Below are 25,005 nucleotides of genomic sequence, written 5' to 3'. Positions count from 1 at the left end.
GTGGAGGGTCAGACACCCTGAGCCAATAGGCTGGCCCTGGACTTATTTCCATCTGGCATAGTTTGCATTTGGTTGTTTGATTGTTTGTGGTTTTTGTATTGCTATATTTATGCTCTATTCTTGGTTGGTGCAGCTGCAACGAAACTCAGTTTCCCTCGGGATCAGTAAAGTGTATCTATCTATCTATCTATCTAGAATCTTGAACAATGGAGCACTTCTCCCACTTCTTGGCTTGACCGAATATACTTGCTCAAAATGAACATTATTCCTCGTCTGCTCTATCCAATACGAATGATTCCAGTCATTTTTACCCAACAAATACTTAAAAAAATAAATGGCTGGTTTGTTTCTTTCATCTGGAACAAAAAAAAGACCCTGTATTAAAGTGTCTAAGTTACAGCTTCCCAGTAGTCTAGGGGGTCTGGATTTTCGAGACAACAAACAAAAAATCAATTAAAGTTCCTTTTTATCTTAGGTGATTGACTGGGTTTGCAGGGACCCCTCCTCAATTTAGCTAGACATTGAAGCTTCACAAGCAAAATGCCCTCTTATTAATTTGCTTTTTCTCAATAAGATGAAACTAGTTAAGGAATATTACCGCAATCCAGTAGCAATTAATACGGTCAGGGCTTGGAGGGCGGTGCGACGAACTGAGGGCAACACAGCGAAAATATCACCCTTCACTCCAATAACCGGCAGTCCAGATTTTCAGCCTGGCATCATGGATTCTGGATTTAAACTTTGGATTTCTAAGGGTATTTTCCATCTAGGAGATTTGTTTGATGAAGGAATGATGTTGTCTTTTAGTCAAATAGTGCAGAAATTTAATATACCCAACAAGGATCTTTTTCGTTTCTTTCACATAAGACATTATATACAGAAAAAAAAATCATTGTTAACTGATTTCTTTTATTCTGACATAGAAAAGAGGGTGTCTTATTCTAAGGGTGAAGTCTCCATCAGTACTTTTTACAGCATCTTGAGGGAATGTTCTTGTGGAGAGGCTGAGCAGCTGGGAAGGGTCTGGGAGGAAGAGCTGGGAGTAGAAATTACAGCTGAAAAATGGGAAGACATCTGTGATAGTGCTAAGAAAATTTCAGTTTGTAATAGAACTAAGGCATTGCAACTCAAAATGCTGCAGAGAGACCATCTGACTCCAGATCGCCTTTGGAAATTTAAGACTGGGGTTTCTCCAATGTGTTCTAAATGTAAAATAAATAGTGGAACTTTCACCCAGTGTTTTTGGACTTGTCCCAAACTTCAGGCATACTGGAGTGATATTTTGGGTGAACTGGAAAAGGTTCTGAAGATGGAGCTTGAACTGGACCCAGCAGTCGTATTACTAATGCATATCAGAAAAAAAAAAACATTTTAACATCCTGACTTTTTGTGCGTGGAAGAACATTTTACTTTGTTGGAATTCCGATAAGACACCTGGCCTTTTTGGTTGGCGTAAATTAATCATTGAAGACATTCCTTTGGACTTTTTGACCTATATCGTACACCCTAAAGCAAATAGTTTTCATAAAGCATGGCAATCTTTTCTGCAGTATGTAGATGTAAACCTGTCTGCTATAATAATAAGGGCTTTTGTATAGGATGTTGTGGTGATGTGTACATTTTGATGGAAATGTTCTGATAGCTGATATCTGTGAGGGGAAGAAATGTAAATGTAAGTGGAAATTGAAAGTTTTGTTATGCTGAGCAAAAAAAAATCATATATTTCCAGGTGGCTGCTGAAGGCAGGAACCGACACCTCTGTGCACGAAACCTGAGCATTTCAAAGGGGGAAGGGCTTAAATCTGTCAATCAAGTTACACTCGCCTCAGTATAAATAGAAATCCTCAGTCCGTTTATCGAGAGGCAGAGACTGGTTACTCGGAAGATCCAGCTCGGAATTTGGTAAGGACAATAAACCTTGTGATCGTCAGTCCTGATCACCGTCTGTTTCAGGTTGTATGTCTCGATGTCTCCCATTCTCTTTCCCTATCGACGCCACCAGAGTGTACTGATTAGCGCAAACTTTTACAGCGCCGGTGATAAGGGTTCAGTTCCTGCTGCTGTCTGTAAAGTTCGTACGTTCTCTCCGTGATAGCATGGGTTTCCTCCGGGCGCTCTGGGTTCTTCCCACTTTGCAAAGATGTACGGATTAGAGATAGTAAGTTGTGAGCATGCCATGTTGGCAGCAGAAGCAATCCGACACTTGCTAGCTGCCCCCATTCTATCTTCGGACTGCGTAGGTCTTCGAGGGAAAGACGCATTTTAGGATACGTTTCGATGCACACGTGACAAATAAAGATATATCTTAATATTAAACTTAATCTACGTGCGTGTGATCCCAGTGTGACGGGATAAGGTTGGCACAGTGTTCAGTGGGGGGAAGGCAGTGGAACCATGATAGGGAAGGACTCCTAGTTGACTTCTGGTGCCCAGATTCGCACCCGCCCAGAATTTCTGATCAGATTTGAACGTTTCTGTTGAGCCTTCTGGGACTGACCACAGAAGACAGAATGTGGCAGGGTGGGACTCTGGCTGGAGGTCCGTAAGCAGCGCTGATCCACAGTGAGCAGCGCTAAGACCTCTTGTTCGTAGAACATAGAAATGAAGTCATAGAAGGCTGGGATAGTACGTTTGTAGACGATACGACCATTGGTGGAATTGTGGACAGTTAAAAAGGCCGTGAAAGGATACAGTAGGGTATAGATCAGTTACATGCATGAGCGTAGAAAATAAGTACGAATATTAATCTTAGCAGGTGTGAGATGTTGCACATTTGGGTGGTGCAATAGAAAGTAAAGGTATGTCAAGATCCTTAACGGCTTTGGCATGCAGTGAGATATTGGGTCCAAGACCAAAGCCCCCTAAGAATCTCAAGCAAGTAGATAGGGTGGGTAAAGATAGCTTATGGGATGCGTGCCTTCATTGTTCGGGGTGCAACGAAGAAGAGTAAGGACCAATGTTGCAGCTATAGAGAACTTGTAGCACCGTGTGTGTGTGTGTGTGTGTGTATGTGTGTGTGTGTGTGCGTGAGAGAGAGAGAGAGAGAGAGAGAGAGAGAGAGTGTGCATGAGTGTGCATGTGTGTGTGCTCGCGCGCGTGTGTGAGGGTGTGTGTGTGAGAGAGACAGAGTGTGTGTAAATGTGTATGTGTCTGTGTGTGTGTGTCTGTGTCTGTGTGTGTGAGTGTGTCTGTGTGTGAGTGTGTGAGAGAGAGAGAGTGTGTGAGTGTGTGAATCGCTGTGTGTGTGAGAGGTGTGTGTATGTGACAGTGTGTGGGTGTGTGAGTTTGTGTGTGTGAGTGTGTGTGCGTTCCTGTGTGTGTGTGTGTGTGTGTGTGTGTGTGTTTGTGTGTGTGACTGTGTGTGTGACTGTGTGTGTGTCTTTGTGTGTGTATGTGTGTTTTAGTGTGTGTGTGTGTGTGAGTGTCTGCGTGTTTGTGTGTGTGACTGTGTGTGTGTCTTTGTGTGTGTATGTGTGTTTTAGTGTGTGTGTGTGAGTGTGTGTGTATGTGTGTTCCTGTGTGTTTGTGTGTGTGCTTGTGTGTGTGTGTGAGAGTGTGTGTGCCTGTGTGGTCAGATCAAACCGCATCTGTGAGGGGTGAACGGTTGTCGGATCAAACCGCATCTTTGAAGGGTGAACGGTAGTCGGGACCCTACATCGGGACACGGAGTGCGGAAAATGAATCGCCTGTATGAAGAGGCAAGGTTATAGGGCTGGTGGTGTGAGACAGAGGCTGGTAGGTTATATGTGGGAGCTAGTGATGACCATGTTAGGATTGGGGATGGGGTCTGGTCTGGAGACGAAGGTTGGCCGGGGATAGATAGGGGTGGACAAGAAGAGACAGAAATAAACGGAAGGTGGTGCCTGGTGGACACGAAGGATAGTCATCGTTTCGGTTCCAGAACCTTCTGTCCCTTTCGCTCCACAGATGCTACTTGACCTGCTGAGTTAGCGCGGCAGTTTGCGTTCGCAGTTTTTATTCCTGTTTCCTTCGCATATCCGCAGTCAAAACCAACCGTCCGGAAAAAAATTGCGGGCATTTCAATAAAGAAAAAAACTTGTTTTCTGTTTAGAATCCAGAGAAGGAACTCATCGAAGAGCCGGGCGCTGTCCAAACCATGTCCGATGCCGAAAATGCACTGGAGCTGGTCAAAACCTCAGCTGAAGCCGCACAAGTCGTGACGGAATTGCTTGACTCTGCCGCGAAGTTGTCATCCGCACTCGGGGCGTTGGGCCCATTGTTTGGGGTGGCCGCAGCCATTGTTAAACTCGTCCTGGGTAACGTGGACAGTCCAGAGATGGCCTACATGAAGGAGCAGTTCGCAGCCGTAAGGAACCAGCTCGATAAAATTTCCGACAAGATTACGGAAGTCATTCTGGAGATCAAGAACAGTACGATGAAGAACCAATATTTTACTGTTGAAGAGAACATCAAGAACCAGTTCAGGAAGTACATGGACATCCTCAACGCAGAGCCAGAGTACCGCGAGAAAGAAAAGGAAGAGTTCCTCAGCCACTTCAACGCGAGCAAGGGCGACCAGAACCTCCACACTCTCTATGAAGGCGTGATGGGTTCAACTAGCATCTTTGCCGAATCGGTCCTGGACACCGCCATGAACCACAGCCAGAGGGACCGGCGCCTGATGGAGGAGTTGTGCGCCGGTCTGAAGGAGCTCTTCTGTATCGGCCTGATCGCCCTGATGGGTCACGCAGAACTCACCGGGAACAACGTCACTGCGCTGGGGCAGGAATGGAACGAGAAAATGCTCAACATCGAACGTAAGATGAAATCGTTGGTAGATCGCTGCATCGCGGAGTTTGCGGACCAGGCCGGGGAGGATGTGAGCAAGTTTTTGAAGGATAAGAGTGGGAAGGAGAACAGAGAGTTTTCATCCTATGTATTGGAAGAGTTGAAAAAGAAATATGATTGGATTTCTTGGTCAGTGCGGGTCTATAACGATGTCGGTGGGTTTGACAATCACTGTGTTTGTGGTACTAACCGCTTTCACTTTTTCAGGAATAATGGTTGTAATATTGTTGTCTCCTACTCCCGCGATCCACAGCCAATTGACCAGAACCACATCAAGCAATTAATGGATGGAAAGAACGACTGGGATGATGCAAGAGAAGTGGCGACGTTTATCTACGACCACCTCAGTGGTTCGTATGTTGTCCACACAGTGAGACGTTTGAAAGGTCTGTGGGGCGCCTGGAATTTCCCGGAAGCAGCCCATTTCTGGGAGAACTACAGTGGCGTCACCCTGTGCGTTCACCGAGCATAAATCTCATTCACTCTGTACTCCCCGTATAATCCCACACTATGCCGGGACCCTGCATGCAATTCCCCCACTGTTCTTGAGGTGCAGAATGCTGCTTCCGCGCACCCCAGCCTCACCAACACGGGCCGGTATCTCTTCCCATCGCTCCCTAGTTCCCGACTGATGTGCCCAGGTCAGCCCTGCGTCTGCTCCCGGAGGCGCTTCTCTCCTGATACCTACCGCTTCCCTCCCCCTGGACTTGCCACAATGCTCACCAAATATCACTCGGAAAGATTGGCATGTGTTGCCTTCAGCTCTGCTACCCCAAAACAGCTCTTTGTCCTTAGCAGGAGCCCGGAAGCCGTTTGGGTCCAAGGCTCCTTTCAAGAAAAGGCAAGCGAGCGCAGACAGCCTCCGTTGTCCTTGAGGAAGGCAGCGCCCAAATCCGGTCCCAGGCCAGGCACCCCCCCCCCCCGAAACCCACACAGCTGTCCCCTATAGCTAGTCAGGGCGCTCTGAGCACATTAGGAGCCAATGATGACGGGGTCTGGTGATGGGCCGGCATGTGTCTGCCAAAACTGTCTAGTGACGGACAGATCAGGGTCCTGTCAGACTTCTCTCCGCTATTTCTGTTCCTATAACGCATCTTCACCATCCTGAGGATTTTCCGGGCTTAAAGAGGTAGGGACACAACAGACCAGCAGTGAATCTGCCGGAACACCAGGCGAGAAGTCTCTCAGGCCAGGGATCATCCTTCCCCACGAAAGGGCAGTTTCAATTGTAGTTTACTTCTGCAATAATATGATCTTTGCCGTCTGCTGTCTATGAGAACGGAAATGCCACAATCACATATACTGTAACTGTACGAGTGATTCATGGAATTGCTGGATTTTTCTTAAAATGATCGCTTGGAACTTGATAATAAAACTGATTGTGCTAGCCTGCTTGGAATTGTGCTGAATAAACGCAGATGAAAAGCTTATAATCTGGTAACAGTTTGGCTCTTCGCTTTTTACGGTACCGTGAAGCAAAAAGTAGTAAGGAGAAAAGTAAAAGTGGCAGGCCGACAAATCCAGGGCAAGCATTAAAAAGGGTCACCTTTCAAAATATTCGTATAAGGGCTAAGAGAGTTGTAAAAGAGCGCCTGAAGGCTTTGTGTGTCAATGCAAGGAGCATTCGAAATAAGGTGGATGAATTGAAAGCGCAGATTGTTATTAATGATTATGATATAGTTGGGATCACAGAGACATGGCTCCAGGGTGACCAAGGATGGGAACTCCACGTTCAGGGATATTCAATATTCAGGAGGGATAGACATGAAAGAAAAGGAGGTGGGGTGGTGTTGCTGGTTAAAGAGGAGATTAACGCAATAGAAAGGAAGGACATAAGCCGGGAAGATGTGGAATCGAAATGGGCAGAGCTGCGTAACACTAAGGGGCAGAAGACGCTGGTGGGAGTTGTGTACAGGCCACCTAACAGTAGTAGTGAGGTCGGAGATGGTATTAAACAGGAAATTAGAAATGTGTGCAATAAAGGAACAGCAGTTATAATGGGTGACTTCAATCTACATGTCGTGAGAGGCCCCTTGGGTAAGAGTGACTATAATATGGTGGAATTCTTCGTTAAGATGGAGAGTGAAATAGTTAATTCAGAAACAAAGGTTCTGAACTTAAAGAGGGGTAACTTTGAAGGTATGAGACGTGAATTAGCTAAGATAGACTGACAAATGACACTTAAAGGATTGATGGTGGATATGTAATGGCAAGCATTTAAAGATTTCATGGATGAACTACAACAATTGTTCATCCCAGTTTGGCAAAAGAATAAATTAAGGAAGGTGGTGCACCCGTGGCTGATAAGAGAAATTAGGGATAGTATCAATTCCAAAGAAGAAGCATACAAATTGGCCAGAAAAAGTGGCTCACCTGAGGACTGAGAGAAATGAGTTCAGCAGAGGAGGGCAAAGCCCTTAATTAGGAAGGGGAAGAAAGATTATGAGAGAAAACTGGCAGGGAACATAAAAACTGACTGTAAAAGCTTTTATAGATATGTAAAAAGGAAAAGACTGGTAAAGACAAATGTAGGTCCCCTACAGTCAGAAACGGGTGAATTGATTATGGGGAGCAAGGACATGGCAGACCAATTGAATAATTGCTTTGGTTCTGTCTTCACTAAGGAGGACATAAATAATCTTCCAGAAATAGTAGGGGACAGAGGGTCCAGTGAGATGGAGGAACTGAGCGAAATACATGTTAGTAGGGAAGTGGTGTTAGGTAAATTGAAGGGATTCAAGGCAGATAAATCCCCAGGGCCAGATGGTCTGCATCCCAGAGTGCTTAAGGAAGTAGCCCAAGAGATAGTGGATGCATTAGTGATAATTTTTCAAAACTCGTCAGATTCTGGACTAGTTCCTGAGGATTGGAGGGTGGCTAATGTAACTCCACTTTTTAAAAAAGGAGGGAGAGAGAAACCGGGGAATTATAGACCGGTTAGCCTAACGTCGGTGGTGGGGAAACTGCTGGAGTCAGTTATCAAAAATGTGATAACAGCACATTTGGAAAGCGGTGAAATCATCGGACAAAGTCAGCATGGATTTGTGAAATGAAAATCATGTCTGACGAATCTCATAGAATTTTTTGAAGATGTAACTAATAGAGTGGATAGGGGAGAACCAGTGGATGTGGTATATTTGGATTTTCAAAAGTCTTTAGAAACATAGAAACATAGAAACATAGAAAATAGGTGCAGGGAGTAGGCCATTCGGTCCTCTGAGCCTGCACCGCCATTTATTACGATCATGGCTGATCATCCAACTCAGAACCCCGCCCCAGCCTTCCCTGCATACCCCCTGACCCCCGTAGCCACAAGGGCCATATCTAACTCCCTCTTAAATATAGTCAATGAACTGGCCTCAACTGTTTCCTGTGGCAGAGAATTCCACAGATTCACCACTCTCTGTGTGAAGAAGTTTTTCCTAATCTCGGTCCTAAAAGGCTTCCCCTCTATCCTCAAACTGTGGCCCCTCGTTCTGGACTTCCCCAACATCGGGAACAATCTTCCTGCATCTAGCTTGTCCAATCCCTTTAGGGCCTTTTGACAAGGTCCCCCACAGGAGATTAGTGTGCAAACTTAAAGCACACGGTATTGGGGGTAAGGTATTGATGTGGATAGAGGATTGGTTAGCAGACAGGAAGCAAAGAGTGGGAATAAACGGGACCTTTTCAGAATGGTAGGCAGTGACTAATGGGGTACCGCAAGGCTCAGTGCTGTGACCCCAGTTGTTTACAATATATATTAATGACTTGGATGAGGGAATTAAATGCAGCATCTCCAAGTTTGCGGATGACACGAAGCTGGGTGGCAGTATTAGCTGTGAGGAGGATGCTAAGAGGATGCAGAGTGACTTGGATAGGTTGGGTGAGTGGGCAAATTCATGGCAGATGAAATTTAATGTGGATAAATGTGAAGTTATGAACTTTGGTGGCAAAAATAGGAAAACAGATTATTATCTGAATCGTGGCCGATTAGGAAAAGAGGAGGTGCAACGAGACCTGGGTGTCATTATACACCAGTCATTGAAAGTGGGCATGCAGTTACAGCAGGTGGTGAAAAAGGCGAATGGTAGGCTGGCACTTATAGCGAGAGGATTCGAGTACAGGAGCAGGGAGGTACTACTGCAGTTGTACAAGGCCTTGGTGAGACCACACCTGGAGTATTGTGTGCAGCTTTGGTCCCCTAATCTGAGGAAAGACATCCTTGCCCTAGAGGGAGTACAAAGAAGGTTCACCAAATCGATTCCTGAGATGGCAGGACTTGCATATGAAGAAAGACTGGATGAACTGGGCTTGTACTCGTCGGAATTTAGAAGATTGAGGGGGGGATCTGATTGAAACGTATAAAATCCTAAAGGGATTGGACAGGCTAGATGCAGGAAGATTGTTCCCAATGTTGGGGAAGTCCAGAACGAGGAGTCACAGTTTGAGGATAAAGGGGAACCCTTTTAGGACCGAGATTAGGAAAAACTTCTTCACACAGAGTGGTGAATCTGTGGAATTCTCTGCAACAGGAAACAGTTGAGGCCAGTTCATTGGCTATATTTAAGAGGGAGTTAGATATGGCCCTTGTGGCTACGGGGATCAGGGGGTATGGAGGGAAGGCTGGGACAGGGTTCTGAGTTGGATGATCAGCTATGATCATAATAAATGGCGGTGCAGGCTCGAAGGGCCGAATGGCCTACTCCTGCACCTATTTTCTATGTTTCTATGTTTCTATCAAGAGATTCACTATGCCAACAACCAGGTAACAGCTGGGACCAGTACAGAAATCCCCGCTGTTTGTGATATACCGTCGAAGATGTACAGGCTCGGATGAGAACGTTTGTTGGCAGCATACTAATAGATTGGGTTCTGAATAGCGAAATAGTCAAAATACACAACATGATATAAAACAGATGGAGTTATAAGCGTAGAATTGTTTCGAGGAAATTTAATTCGGAAAACAGTGGAGTATTTCATTGTGTAAGGACGAACCTAAGTGGAAAATGCACAGTAAATGGCAGGAGCATTCACAGCATTGATGGACAGAGGGACATTCGGGTCCAATTCCATAATTAACCTGAAACTTTCAATACAATTAGTTAGGATGTGGACCACCGATTACAACGAGGAATAAGAAAAGACTTGTCAAAAAGGCAACGTAGTGGTGGTAATGGAAGATTTTAACATGTGAGTGGATTGAGAAAATCAGGTTGGTAATGGATCTCAAAAGAGTGAATTTGTTGAATGCCTGTGAGATGGTTTTTTAGAACAGTTTGTTGTTGAGCCAACTAGGGGATCAGTTATACTGGATTGGGTGAATTGGAAATGACTAGGGAGCTTAAGGTAAAAGAACCCTTAGGAGGCAGTGATCACAACATGATTGAGCTGAACTTGAAATTTGAGAAAGGAACGTCTCACATAGTAGTATTTCAGTGGAGTAAAGGACATTACAGTGTTATGAGAGAGGAGTTGGCCAAAGTAAATCGGAAGGAGTTGCTGGCAGGGATGACAGCAGAGCAGCAATGGCGTGAGTTCCTGGGAGAAATGAGGAAGGTGCACGAGACATGTATTCTAAAAACAAAGAGATAGTCAAAAAGCAAAATAGTACCACCGTGGCTGACAAGGGAAGTCCAAGCTAATGTAATAGCAAATGAAAAGGCATGCAACAAAGCAAAACTTAATGGGAAGAGAAAGTATAGTGAAGCTTTGAAAAACCTACAGAAAGCAACAAAATGAAGCATTAGGAGAGAAAAAGATGAAATATGAAAGCAAGCTAGCAAACAATATCAAAATGGACAGTAAAAGTTTTTGAAGTATGTGAAAACTAAAAGGGAGATGACAGTGGATATAGGGCCGCTAGAAAATGAAACCAGAAAAATAATAACGGGGGACAGGGAGATGGCAGATGAATTAAATAAGTATTTGCATTAGTCTTCACTGTCGAAGACAGTGGCAGTGTTCCAGATATTGAAGGGTGTGAAGGAAGATAAGTGAGTGCCGTTATTATTACAAGGGAGAAGGTGCTCAAAAGGCTGAAAGACCTAAAGGTACATAAGTCACCTGGACCAGATGAACTGTACCATAGGGTACTGAAAAAGGTAGCTGCCGAGATTGTGGAGGGATTAGCTTGGAGACACCGGAAGAAATAAGACAAAATCAGCAAGGTTACCTTAAGGGAAAATCGTGCCTGATGAATCCTGTTCGAATTTTTTGAGGAGATTACAAGTAGGATAGTGAAACCCCTATTTATTGGGCACATCCAAAAATGCAGCTCTTTATCTTCTCGCTAACAGTGAGAAACCCACCTGTAACACTCGCTTTGCCTAGCGGCTTGATCTTGGAGGCGATAATTCCACCCCCCCCCACCCCGCTAGGCCAAACCAAGAAATCTCGTTTGGGTGGATGCTGTGCGATGTGTCAAATCAGTACCCCGAAATAACAAACAGTACACAATATGCGATTGAATGATTAAGTTTTATAACTCTTAATTTGACTATGTAGTTAGTAGAGAAACAAAATATAAAAGAAAAAGGGCGCCAATCTTATTAAACAGTCTGTGCACAATCGTTGGAGCTCACTCAGTAGTCTGCCCTCCACCAGTCGATCTCTTCCGAGCGTCGCCGACCTTCAGACCTCCGCTCAGGTCCACTGTCTGGTGGCCTACCGAATCTCTCCATTCACATCTTCTCTCTTCATCCCTCTCTCGGCCTCTGGCAAAAGCCCGCGAAACCAGCAGCTTCCAGGTCACCAGATAGGCCAACAGATCCTGATTGGCAAACATGCACAATTATCTCCAGCTATAACCCAAACATTTCTGCTACAGAGAAGCCATTTCCTCAGCAGCTAACAAATACAGAGCAGACACAACATTAGCATTAGCAGTAAAACATTACAAAGAAGCCCATTACATTCTCCCCTCACCAAAATTAGTCATGTCCTCTTGACTTTGAGATAATTTACCAACCCTTCCTGCAAAACACAAAGCCCAGTCCAGGTGCAAAAGGCAGTGACATAGCTCCCCAAAACAATAGAGATCACACCCTGTTCCCAGACGCTACATAGGCCAACCTATTCGGCGGTTTCCTAATTCTCTGAGACCTCCGTTCCCCCTGATCTAACTCTTCAGGCTCAGACGCTACTGGGGATACTTCGGGTCTGCTTGCCAAGTCCTCCCCTCCCCCCCCATCTAACACTCGTGTCCCCCTGCAACTTGGCGCCCTCTGTCCCGTGTCCAGGCCCCCGCTTCCTCTCCTTCAGGGTCCTGCTGTAACCCAAGCTGCCCACAGATAGCACACCCCCCACTTTTCCTGACTCAGTGGGAGAGGGGCCAGGAGTCTTTTCCTCAATTAATGGGAAGTTAGCGAAAGGCAGCAAGTACCACACATCCAGCTCATCGTCCTCCGAAACAATATTCCTCCCCCTTTCCTCTGCCCTCACGGTGATGGCAAACTGACACATGGCCTTCACCCCAGGGGCACTCCTCCTCCATGTCCAGCTCCTCATGTACACGTCGTGACAAGACATCCGCATCAACGTTCCGGCTCCCCAGCTGGTACTTCAGGCTGAAATCATAGGCGGACAACGCTGTCAGCCACCGATGGCCTGTGGCATCCAGTTTCGCCGTGGTCAGGATATGAGTTAGAGGGTTGTTGTTGTCCTCACCTCAAAGTTGGTCCCGTAGAGATAGTCACTCAGCTCATCCACCACTGCCTATTCCAACGCCAGGAATTCCAACTTGTGTATGGAATAACTTCTCTCCGAGGGCGACAAACACCGGCTGACAAACGCCACAGGCCTCAACCCGGTGCCCTGATGCTGCTGCATGAAGCCCCCTAAAACCTCTTGGCTAGCACTGTGTGCAGTACATACGGCAATCGGGAGCCCGCAAAAGCCAACACCGGCACCTGGGTCAGCAACTCCTTCAGCGACTGAAGAGCCTCCTCACATTTTACACAGCACCTTGGTCCAAAGGACTCCGACGGGTTTAAATATTTGCCACCCTCTGGTCCTCTCCCCCCTCCCTTTCTTCCACAAGAGAGGGTAACCACACAGAAGCTAATTCAGTGGGTGACTCACTTTGGCGTAACCCTTCACGAATCTCCGATAATAACCACAGAACCCCAGGAACGAGCGCAGAGCGCTCACAGTCTGGAGCCTTTAGCAGACCTGGCACTTGTCAAGGGAAAGCTTTAACCCTTCACACGCCAAATTCCGATTCGGTTTGTTCACCTATCATTGTCACAAAAAACTGTGGCTCAATTGTTTAAGAAAAATAACAAGATGGCTTGAGTCGCAAAACTAGATTGAGGTGCTTTTATTTACCTGAAAACAAGACAAAAACTGGGGAAAAACTATATATATGGCCACCCTCAGACTAAACATAAAAGAAAACTAACCCCAAAGCCTTGGGAACCTGAGGCTTATAACTGCTAAGTCCCTCCCCCTGGACTAACCAAAAGCTAATTAACTCAATTATCCAATTAAAGATGGTATCCTCCACCATCAGCACACCTGCGCAGGTTGCTGCTGCCGCTATATGAGACAGCTCCATGCAGCAGCTCTGTTTCAGACCCAGTCACTATTACTGCTGGGGATGAGTGTTTCACTGAGTGCGCCATGTGCCGTCCATGGTTAGTGACGGGCCTTCGTGACAATCAAAGTACAGAACTCTGAAATTCTTCTTCTCCATGGCTCCAAAGCCATGAAAGAAAAGAACGGCAGTACGATTATTACCCCCCAAATCCCTCCTCCCCACGCAAAAACAAACAAAAAAGGAAGAGGACATCGACGCCCAAATACCCTGCCCCCGCTCAAAACAAAATCAAGAAAAATCGGGTGAAAAACACAGAATATAAAAGACTATTAGACTGAAAATAGTCTACAGTCCTAGTCCATATTCAAAACACAAAATAACTTGGGTAAAGTTCTCCGGCCTTCCCCTCTCTGATAGAACAGCGATCCCCCAACGACCAAAAGCCAGGTAGACGCCTTCCCCTTCCACATTTGCCTCGATGTTTCAATCTCACCAGGCACTTTAATCAGAAAACTGAAAATCTTAATCGGCGAAAGGGACTCGAACGTCGGCAAGCGACTTCTCGCATCGAGGTACGAACACACTGCCTCTGCTTGGAATCCTCTCGGAGACTACAGAGCGCAGAAACACCAAAACGATCTACAACCTGCAAATCACAGACTCCAACAGTTCCAGAATCACATTCAAGATGAAAATCAAGCGTAAAAGCTATAAAGGAAAGGAAATATATGGTTTCAAGATCTGTACGGAAGATGTTGACCGAAGGAACGTAATACGCAGGAGCCGCCTTGACCTGAAGTCCAGGCCATAGCGTCATGATAACGACATTTTCCTCAATGCCAGCTAAATAAAGGAACTTCAGAATGGAGTGAAGAAATGGGAGGGGTTGTTCTTTACTTCAATGGTACAGAGGCCAGCTATGTTGAAACTTTCAAGTTGCTAGCAATGAACAATGCCAATTGCCTTAGGTCATAAGAGCTGGGAGCAGAATTAAGCCAGTCAGCCCATCGAGACTGCTCTGTCATTCCATCACGGCTTATCCCAGATCCCACTTACCCGCAAACACCTGCCTTCTCGTTAACCTCCTCTGGACTCTTTCCAAAGTCATTTTGGCCCTCTGATGCTTGAAACCTGTCCCCATTTATTTAATAGTCTACACTAATGTTCCCTTTACCAATATGCATGATCAAACATTTCCAAACACTGTATTCCATCTGCCACTTTTTGCCCATTCTTCCAATTTGTCTGTCTTGCTGTAATCTCATTGCTTCCTCAGCAATACCTAGGCCACCACCTATCTGCGTATCATCTGCCAACTTTGCCACAAAACCATCAATCCCATTATAGAAATCATTGACAACGTGAAAAGTAGCGACCCCAATACTGACCCCTGAAGAGCACCTCTTGTAACTGGCAACCGACCAGAAAAGGCCCCCTTTACTCCCAAACTTTCCCTCCTACCTCTCACCTATTCCGCAATCCATCCCTTTATATTTCCTGTAACGCCACCTCTTATCAACAGAGCCACACCCTCGCCTATGCCTTCCTGCCTGTCTTTTCCATACTAAATATATCCCTTGATGTTAACACCCCAGCTATGGACTTCATTCAGCACGACTCTGTGATGCCCACAACATCATACCGACTAATCTCTAACTGCGCCACGAGTTTGTCCACCTTATTCCGAATATTACGCGCATTTAAATACAGCACATTCCGTTCTGCGTTCTTCACCCTTTTGAATTTTGCCTCTGTGATACAATTTAACTCTTTGCTCGGTATGCATTTGTACCCAATCATTGGCTTGTCCTTCCACTGTTACATACCTCAATAGAGATCTTGTGACTTCCTTGTGAGAATGTTGTAACGGTCTTTTGGAGGTCACCTGATGTACTTTTCCCGCCGATGTGAGGTCACGTGATGACATGTTCCCCACGGGTATAAAAGGGAAGAGCCCTGGTGACGCAGTTAGCTTTCCAGTTAGAACGTTAGCCAGAGGTTCCGCTCTGTTGCGTGTTTTTTTTAATGACGCAGTTTCGATTTAAAACGGAGTTCTATGTTCTCTGGTGAGGTAAAACAGTGCTGGACTGGCAATTTCTTCCAGGTTTGTTGATGTACCTGTTCAGTAGTATTGGAGAGTGAAGACTTTATCGAAGTACAGGATATGAAGGATTAAGAGAAGTCGGGAATGTTCGGCAGTTTAATAAAGGATCGACCTTATTGAGTCTTCCTCGAAGAAGTAGTAACCTGCATTGCAGATAACTCCTGCCAAAAAGGCAAGGAAGTTCATGCAAGGTTTGCTCTCTAGAAATAAAAGTCAGTTGTTTTTAAGCTGTTTACTTCCTTCATCGTGGATCCTTTGGACAGAACCAGCAGGAAAGTCACGTCTGTGAAGAAATCCTTCTCCAGAGAAGTCTCTCCCAATTGAATGTATAAATCTGTTGGATTTTCGAATTTACCATTTTAAGAACCGTATTTGACTTTACCGCTTTAAGAACTGTTTTCGCATTAATCGCTTTAAGAACCAGTACCGAGAGGCGATTTGTTGAATGGCCGCATAGCGGTGAACTTCGTGTTAAGGTTTTCGTTTTTTTAAATTGTTTATCTGTATTTAATAAATGTTTGGTTGTTTTTTATATAACCTGACTCGATTGATATTCATTGTTGCCGGTTACGTAACACCACACATTCATGTCACACCCAGAATCTACCTGTAAACCGCATACTCATGCTCAGCTCTATCAGACTGGTTCCCATCACCCTGCCGCTTTGATATCAAGCACTCTCAACAGCTCAAGTAAATCTGGCCGAACGAATATTGGTCCCTGTGGTTTCAAGTGCCATCCGCGCCTTTTGTGCAGGTCACACTTGCCCCGGAGGAGGTCCCAATGATCCAGAAATCTGAATCCCTGCCCCCTGCTCCAATCCCTCAGCCACGCATTTATCCTCCACCTCATTGTATTCCTGTTGTTACTGCCGCATGGCACAGGCAGCAATCCAGCGAATTAGAATCAGAATCAGATCTATTATCACTGGCATGTGACGTGAAATTTGTTAAATTAGCAGCAGCATTTCAAAGCAATAGCAAAGCGAGAGAAAAAAAAATAAAATAAAACATAATAATAAATAAACGTAAATCAATTAGCATATTGAATAGATTATTAAAATTCTGCAAAAACAGAAATACTGTATATTTAAAAAAGTCAGGTCGCGTCCAAAGCTTCAAAGTCCATTTAGGAATCGGATGGCACAGGGGAAGCAGCTGTTCCTGAATCGCTGAGTGTGTGTCTTCAGGCTTCTGTATCTCCTGCCAGATGGTAACAGTGAGAAAAAATGCATGCTCTGGATACTGGAGGTCTTTAATAATGGACACTGCCTTTCTTAGACACCGCTTCCAAAAGATGTCCTGGGTACTTTGTAGGCTAGTACCCAAGATGGAGCTGACTAGATTTACAACCTTCTGCAGCCTCTCTCGGTCCTGTGCAGTAGCCCCTCCATACCAGACAGTGATGCAGCCTGTCAGAATGCTCTCCACGGTACAACTACAGAAGTTTTTGAGCGTATTTGTTGACATCCCAAACTCCTATTATAGTCCCTGTCTTGCCGCCTTTATGACTACATCAATATGTTGAGACTTGAGATCTTGACATCCAGGAGATTGAATCTGCTCACTCTCTCCACTTCTGACCCCTCTATGAGTATTGGCATGTGTTCCTTCGTCTTACCCTTCCTGAAGTTCACAATCAGCTCTTTCATCTCACTAACGTTGAGTGCCAGGTTGTTGCCGCGGCACCACTCCACTATTTGGCATATGTCACTGCTGTACGTGACATGGTACGTGACATGGTCCGTCCGTGAAGTTCGCATTCCGGTTCACGGTCCTGTCCATCGACCCTTGCTCCAGGTTTTCCTCTCTACCCTGTTTCTGTTCTTGTTGAGCTAATTGATGCAGCTGATGCTCGTTGGGGCTGGCTGCATAAATACCTTCAGAGACCAGGGCGTGGCTGCTGGATTGTTCTTGTCCTTACTCCTTGTATCCCTTCTCCTGCTTTCTGTTAGCCTGGCCTGTAGCCCTGCCTTGTCTTGCCGGTAACTCTCGCTTCACCTGAAGTTCTCGTCTTGCCTTGAATTGCCTGAAGCCTTGCCTTGTCTTGCTGGTAACTCCCGCCTCGTCTCGCCTGCAGTCTTGTCCTGGAGCCACTCTGTACCTAGTTCCCTTCCTGTCCCTTGGCCCCGTCGGGTAAACCAGGCCATCTTGCCATTACTTGCGGTTGATTCTGTCCCTTCCTGTCCCATGCCTCCGTCGGGTGGCGATCAGTGCCCTGCCCAGGAGTACCGCGGCCTGCCCGGGAGGATCCTGCCTAGCCTCAAGCCTGAAGATTGCAGCCAGCTGCCTAGCCTCAAGCCTGAAGACTCCAACCTCGACTCGCCTCAAGTCTCCAGCCTCCAGCCTCGACTCGCCTCAATCCTCCTGCCTCCTGCCAAGCATCGCCTCAAGATTCCCCTGATAGAGCAAAGTTACTGGAAATTGGCAGCAACGCCGGGAAGGGGATGTGAAAGGGCTCACTGATTCAGAAGTCTGATAGCAATAGAGGAAAAAAATTGTTCTTTAACCCTTTATCCAGGTTTGCATGCTCCTGTACCATCTTATGGTCTTATTGTTTTATAAACACAATGATGAAATGAGGAGGTTTTTCAAAGCTTTGGGGTGACTGTTAGAACATAGAACATAAAACCTACAGCAGAATACTGGCCCTTCAGCCCACAAAGTTGTGCCGAACATGCCCTTAGCTTAGAAATTCCGAGGCTTACCCATAGCCCTCTATCTTACTAAGCTCTATGTACCTATCTAAATGTCTCTTAAAAGACCCAATCGTATCGCCTCCACCACCGTTGCCAGCAGCCCATTCTACACACCCACCACTCTCTGAGTAAAACACTTAGCCCTGACATCTCCTCTGTACCTACTCTGCAGCACCTTAAACCTGTGTCCTCTTGTGGCAACCATTTCAGCCCTGGGAAAAAGCCTCTGACTATCCACACGATCAATGCCTCTCAAAGTCTTATAAACCTCTAACAGGTCGCTTTTCACCCTCTGTCGCTCCAAGGAGAAAAGGCCGAGTTCACTCAACCTATTCTCATAAGGCATGCTCCCCAATCCAGGCAACATCCTTGTAAATCTCCTCTGCACCCTTTCTATGGCTTCCACATCCTTCCTGCAGTAAGGCAACCGGAACTGAGCACAGTACTCCAAGTGGGGTCTGACCAGGGTCCTGTATAGCTGCAACATTACCTCACGGGTCCTAAATTCAATTATTGGATTAAATTAAGTTCTTGGAGCATTGTAAGCAGTTTTTCACCCCTTATCTCAGAGAAGATGCAGATGCAGCTGCAGCTCCTAACAAACTGCGTTAGGGAACTGCAGCAGGAGCTGGATGACCTCCGGATCAGTCGGGAGAATGAGGAGATTATAGATAGTAGCTACAGGGAGGTAGTTACGCTGAAGGAGCAGAGCACAGGAAATTGAGTCACTTTCAGGCGAGGGAAGAGGAAAGGGCAGGCAGAGCAGGGTTCCCCTGTCGCCATTCCCCTCAACAACAAGTATAAAGCTTTGGATACTTTTGGGGGTGGGGGGATGACTTACCTGGGACAAGCTGCAGTAGCCGGATCTCTGGCACTGAGTCTGGCTCTGCAGTGCAGAAGGGAGGGTGGAAAAAGAGGACAGCGGTAATGATAGAGGACTCAATAGTTAGAGGTGCAGATAGGAGGTTCTGTGGTTGTGACAGAGAATCCAGGATGGTTTGTTGCCTCCCGGGTGCCAGGGTCAAGGATGCCTCTGATCGCTTGCATGACATTCTGAAGTGGGAGTGTGATCAGCAAGATGTCGTGGTGCACATCGGTACCAATGACATAGCAAGGATGAGTGAGGAGGACCTGGAGACTGAGTACAGAGAGCTTGGGAGGAAATTGAAAAGCAGGACCTCCAGGGTGGTAATCTCAGGATTGCTACCTGTGCCACGTGCCAGTGAGGGAAGGAATAGGATGCTCTGGAGGATGAACAAGTGGCTAAGGAACTGGTGTAGGGGGCATGGTTTCAGATTTCAGGATCATTGGGACCTCTTCTGGGGCAGGATGGACCTGTACTACAGAGACGGGTTGCACTTGAACTACAAGGGGACCAATATCCTTTCAGGGAGGTTTGTTAGTGCTATTGGGGAGGCTTTAAACTAGATTTGCAGGGGGATGGGAACCAGAGTGCCAGAGCTGACAGTGTGGCTGGGGTGAAAATAAATGATGTTAAAAGTTCAAGGAAATCCACTAATAGAAAGGTTGTGAGTGGTGGTAAAAATCTTCTGAGGTGTATATATTTCAATGCTAGGAGTATTGCGGGGAAGGCGGACGAGTTGAGGGCGTGGATTGACAGATGGAATTATGATGTTATAGGAATTAGTGAAAATTGGCTATAGGAGGGGCAGGACTGGCAGTTTAATATTCCAGGGTTCCGATGTTTCAGATGTGATAGAGGCAGAGGAATGAAAGGTTGGGTGTAACATTGCTTGTCAGGGAAAATGTTACAGCAGTGCTCAGGCAGGATAGATTAGAGGGCTTATCTACTGAGTCCTTATGGGTGGAGCTGAGAAACAGGAAAGGTATGGACACAGTAGTGGGGTTGTATTATAGACCACCCAGCAGTCAGCGAGAATTGGAGGAGCAAATCTGCAGAGAGATAGCAGGGAACTGCAGGAAACATAAAGTTGTGGTGGTAGGGGATTTTAATTTTCCATATATTGATCGGGACTCCCATACTGTTAGGGGTCTAGATGGTTTAGAGATTGTAAAATGTGTTCAGGAAAAATTTCTAAATCAATATATAGAGGTACCAGCTAGAAGGGATGCAATATTTGATCTCCTGTTAGGAAACGAGTTCGGACAAATGAGGAAAGTGTGTGTAGGGGAGGACTTTGGTTCCAGTGATCATAACACCAATAGTTTCAACTTGATCATGGAGAAGGATAGATCTGGTCCTAGTGTTGAGGTTCTGAACTGGAAGAAGGCCAAATTTGAAGAAATGAGAAAGGATCTAAAAAGCGTGGATTGGGACAGGTTGTTCTCTGGCAAGGATGTGATCGGTAAGTGGGAAGCCTTCAAAGGGGAAATTTTGAGAGTGCGGAGCTTGTATGTTCCTGTCAGGATTAAAGGCAAAGTGAATTGGAATGAGGAATCTTGGTTCTCAAGGGATATTGCAACTCTGATAAACAAGAAGAGAGAGTTGTATGACATGTATAGGAAACAGGGAGCAAATAAGGTGCCTGAGGAGTATAGAAAGTGCAAGAAAATGCTTAAGAAAGAAATCAGGAGGGCTAATAGAAAGCATGAGGTTGCCTTGGCAGTCAAAGTGAAGGATAATCCAAAGAGCTTTTACAGGTATATTAAGATTAAAAGGATTGTAAGACATAAAGTTGGTCTTCTTGAAGATCAGAGTGGTCGGCTATGTGCGGAACAAAAAGAAATGGGGGAGATATTAAATGGTTTTTTGCATCTGTATTTATTAAGGAAACTGGCAAGAAGTCTATGGAATTAAGGGAAACAAGCAGTGAGATCATGGAAAATGTACAGATAGAAAAGGAGGAGGTCCTTGCTGTCTTGAGGAAAACTAAAGTGGATAAATCCCCGGGACCTGACAGGGTGTTCCCTCGGACCTTGAAGGAGACTAGTGTAGAAATTGCAGGGGTCCTGGCAGAAATATTCAAAATGTCGCTGTCTGCAGGTGAGGTCCCGGGGTTTTGGATAGTGGCTCATGTTGTTCCGTTGTTTAAAAAAGGATCAAAAAGTAATCCGGGAAATTATAGGCCAGTAAGGTTAACGTCGGTAGTAGGTAAGTTATTGGAGGGAGTACTAAGAGACAGAATCTACAAGCATTTGGATAGACAGGGACTTATTTGGGAGAGTCAACATGGCTTTGTGCGTGGTAGGTCATGTTTGACCAATCTATTGAAGTTTTCCGAGGAGACTACCAGGAAAGTGGATGAAGGGAAGGCAGTGGATGTTGTCTACATGGACTTCAGTAACGCCTTTGACAAGGTCCCGCATGGGAAGTTAGTTAGGAAAATTCAGTCGCTAGGTATACATGGAGAGGTGGTAAATTGGATTAGACATTGGCTCAATGGAAGAAGCTAAAGAGTGGTAGTAGAGAATTGCTTCTCAGAGTGGAGGCCTGTGACCAGTGGCGTGCCACAGGGATCATTGCTGGGTCCATTGTTATTTGTCATCTATATCAATGATCTGGATGATGATGTGGTAAATTGGATCAGCAAATTTGCTGATGATACAAAGATTGGAGTGTAGCAGACAGTGAGGAAGGTTTTCAAAGCCTGCAGAGGGACTTGGGCCAGCTGGAAAAGTAGGCTGAAAAATGGCAGATGGAGTTTAATATAGACAAGTGTAAGGTTTTGCACGTTGGAAGGACAAACCAAGGTAGAACATACAGGGTTAATGGTAAGCACTGAGGAGTGCAGTAGAACAGAGGAATCTTGGAATATAGATACAAAATTCCCAAAAAGTGGCGTCACAGGTAGATAAGGTCGTAAAGTGAGCTTTTGGTACATTGGCCTTTATTAATGAAAGTAGTGAGGGCTTCTTCACACGGAGAGTGGTGGGAGTGTGGAATGAGCTGCCAGATGAGGTGGTAAATGCGGGTTCTTTTTTAACATTTAAGAATAAATTAGACAGACACGTGGATGGGAGGTGTATGGAGGGATATGGTCTGTGTGCAGGTCTAGGCAGAAAATGGTTCAGCACAGCCAAGAAGGGCCAATAGGCCTTTTTCTGTGTTGTAGTTTTTCAATGGTTTCTAAGATATGCTGCATTGGAGAGGGTCTGGAGGAAGTTTATGAGAAGGAAACCGGGAATTAAATGTTTACTGAAGGATTCGATTTTCATGGTTCTGTATCTGTACTCTGTGCAGTTTGGAAGAATGAAGAGGGTTCTCATTGAGATATATCAAATATTGCAATGCCAGGATGGAGTGGGTGTAGTGAGCATGATTCCTTTAGTGGAGGAACCCTTTTGAAAAGCACACCAGCTCAGAATAAACGTAAAGGCAGGAGGACAGAGATGAGCGAGAGCTTGGTAAATCTGTGGAATTCATTGCCAACGCTTCATCCGTGGTCAAGGACAGCGAACCTTTTAGAATCGTAGAATAATACTGCGCAGAAAATGGCCCCTTGGCCCATCATATCCATGCCAATCTTGTCCCCCCATCTGCACTGATCCCATTTTCTTGCACGAGGACTATAATCCCCCATGACCCGCCTATTCAAGTATATATCGAAGTATCTATTAAGCGCAGATTTAGCACAACTCCTCCGGTAGCACATGGATTTTATCATCCACTGTGTTAGAAAAAATCAAAACCTTTTAAATTACCCCCTTAAACTGCTCTGAGACTTGCAAACTAATGAAATTTGATGCTCTTCCCATGAGAAAAAGTTTTCACAATCTACCCTATCTAGGTTTCTCAGGATGTTATATATATTATCTGACAACTGATCAGCTTTGTTCGCTCCTGGGAAAACACATGCTGACACTTTTTTGGCATCTACATTCTTTCACGCCCTAACGCAAACAAGAGAAAATCTGCAGATACAGCAAATCTGAACAAGCCTGCTGACTTCCTCCAGCATTTTGTGCATGTCTCTTTTGTGCCCTGTCCTTTACTGTACAATATCCTGCCACTGAAGATTTCTCAGAAGGCATCGCATTACGCTGGTTAGGATGCAATTTCATCTGCCAATGCTCTATCCAAATTTCCACCTGATCTATATCTGTTCAATTTTCCCTGCATACTATCTTCCAAATCACGACCAAACTGTTGAAAGATATCGCAAATATCAAATGATCCAATACTGATCCTTATACTGCAGGACTAGTATCAGTTTTCAAACTGAACAAAACATCCCTCCATCACCAAATAATGATTCCTTTCATAACCTAATTAGTAGTAGAATTAGTTAGCTACCTATGCACCCTCAATCCCCTAACCTTCTGGCCCCGCCAACCATTTGTTACCTTGTCAAGCGCCTTAACAAAATCTATAAAGACAGCGTTTGCCATCCCGTATTAATCAGAGTTCTTGATTGTCGCCTCAATTAATCGAAATTCGAAAGTCGATCGGGAGGCCGTGCCCTAACACAAACAAGAGAAACGCTGCAGATGCTGCAAATCTGAGCAACAGACCTGCTGAGTTTCTCCAGCATTTTGTGTGTTTCATTCATGCCCTGCCCTTTACTCTACAATCTCCTGTCACTGAACATGGCTGGAGTACCAAGGCCTCTGTGAGTTTGTTGGGGAAGTTGAAGGCCCAAAGTCTGTGAGTTCAAGTTGACTGAAGGCTGGAGAAGGTTTGTCCTGGGTTGTACTGTATGTGTTTGTGGGTGGTGGAGTGGGAAAGATCGGGGTTTGTTTTGCTGTCGTTGACTTGTTGCTTATTGTGTGCTGATTTGTTGTGTCTTGTGTTGTTCTACCGAGCATTGCGGGCATCTTGGACAATGTCTCCCATCCACTACATAATGCACTGGGTGGGCACAGGAGTACATTTAGCCAGAGACTCATTCCACCGAGATGCAACACAGAGCGTCATAGGAAGTCATTCCTGCCTGTGGCCATCAAACTTCACAACTCCTCCCTTGGAGCGTCAGACACCCTGAGCCAATAGGCTGGTCCTGGACTTATTTCCTGGCATAATTTACATATTACTATTTAACTATTTATGGTTTTATTACTATTTATTATTTATGGAGCAACTGTAACGAAAATCCAATTTCCCCCGGGATCAATAAAGTATGACTATGACTACTACTACTATGAGACCATACAACATAGGAGGAGAAGTAGGCCATCTGGCCAATAAAGTCTGCTCTGCCAATCAATATTGATCAACTTATTATCTCTCTCAACCCCATACTCCTACCTTCTCCCTATAACTTTGACTAATAAAGTTACCATCAAGAAACTATCAACCTCTGCTTTAAATATATGCAATGACATGAGCTCCACAGCTGCCCATGGAAATTAATTCCACAGATACACCACCTTCTACCTAAAGAAATTCCTCCTCATTTCGGTTCTAAAGGGCATGCTATGTTGGTGTCAAAAAATGTGAAGACACTTCGTGATGCCCCCAACACATCCTTATCTTGTGGTTGTTGTTCACGCAAGCAGCACATTTTGCAGTATGTTTCGATATATATGTGATGAATAAATGCATTTGAATCTGAATCAATGCAAACTAGAAAAGCAGGGCCCCTGATTAATCTGTGCTGACTCTCCCTAATCAGTCCCCAACTCTCTGGACACACATAAGTCTCGTCCTTTAGCGTTTCCTCTATTATCTTCCATATCAGTACTGTAAGGCTCACCAGTCTGTAGCTACCTGGCTTATCACTGCTGCCCTTCTTGAATAAATGAGGGGCTTTGTTCTCCTCCAGATTCCTGGCTCCTCATCATGGAAGATACAGTTGCAACAATTTATCAAGACCCAGATATCACCTGTGTCTTTCTCATTACCGGCAGGGATAGATCTCATCCAGGCACAGGGAGTGATCCACAATTACGTGTTTTGTGAGCTCCAAAACTTCCTCCCTTTTTCCTTTCACTGGATGCCATTGCCCCAGCCTTGA

At 45.3% G+C, this 25,005-nt stretch overlaps 1 protein-coding gene across 1 annotated transcript; it reads left to right on the top strand.

Moving 5' to 3' along the window:
• The first annotated feature begins 1,884 nt into the window (after window positions 1-1,884).
• Window positions 1,885-6,166, top strand: LOC140195641 (protein rapunzel-like). Its single transcript, XM_072254324.1, has 2 exons — window positions 1,885-1,902; window positions 4,073-6,166. Exon 2 carries the CDS (start codon window positions 4,118-4,120, stop codon window positions 5,279-5,281), a length of 1,164 nt encoding a protein of 387 aa, XP_072110425.1. The 5' UTR covers window positions 1,885-1,902; window positions 4,073-4,117; the 3' UTR covers window positions 5,282-6,166.
• The last annotated feature ends 18,839 nt before the right edge of the window (window positions 6,167-25,005 follow it).

The sequence above is a fragment of the Mobula birostris genome, chromosome 3 (assembly GCF_030028105.1).
Source record: "Mobula birostris isolate sMobBir1 chromosome 3, sMobBir1.hap1, whole genome shotgun sequence".
Taxonomy (NCBI): domain Eukaryota; kingdom Metazoa; phylum Chordata; class Chondrichthyes; order Myliobatiformes; family Myliobatidae; genus Mobula; species Mobula birostris.
This window is presented reverse-complemented; position numbering and strand designations above follow the sequence as displayed.

Bases quoted from the DNA above. Each gene is read 5' to 3' on its own strand.
- LOC140195641 (XM_072254324.1), top strand. From the start codon at position 4,118: ATGTCCGATGCCGAAAATGCACTGGAGCTGGTCAAAACCTCAGCTGAA.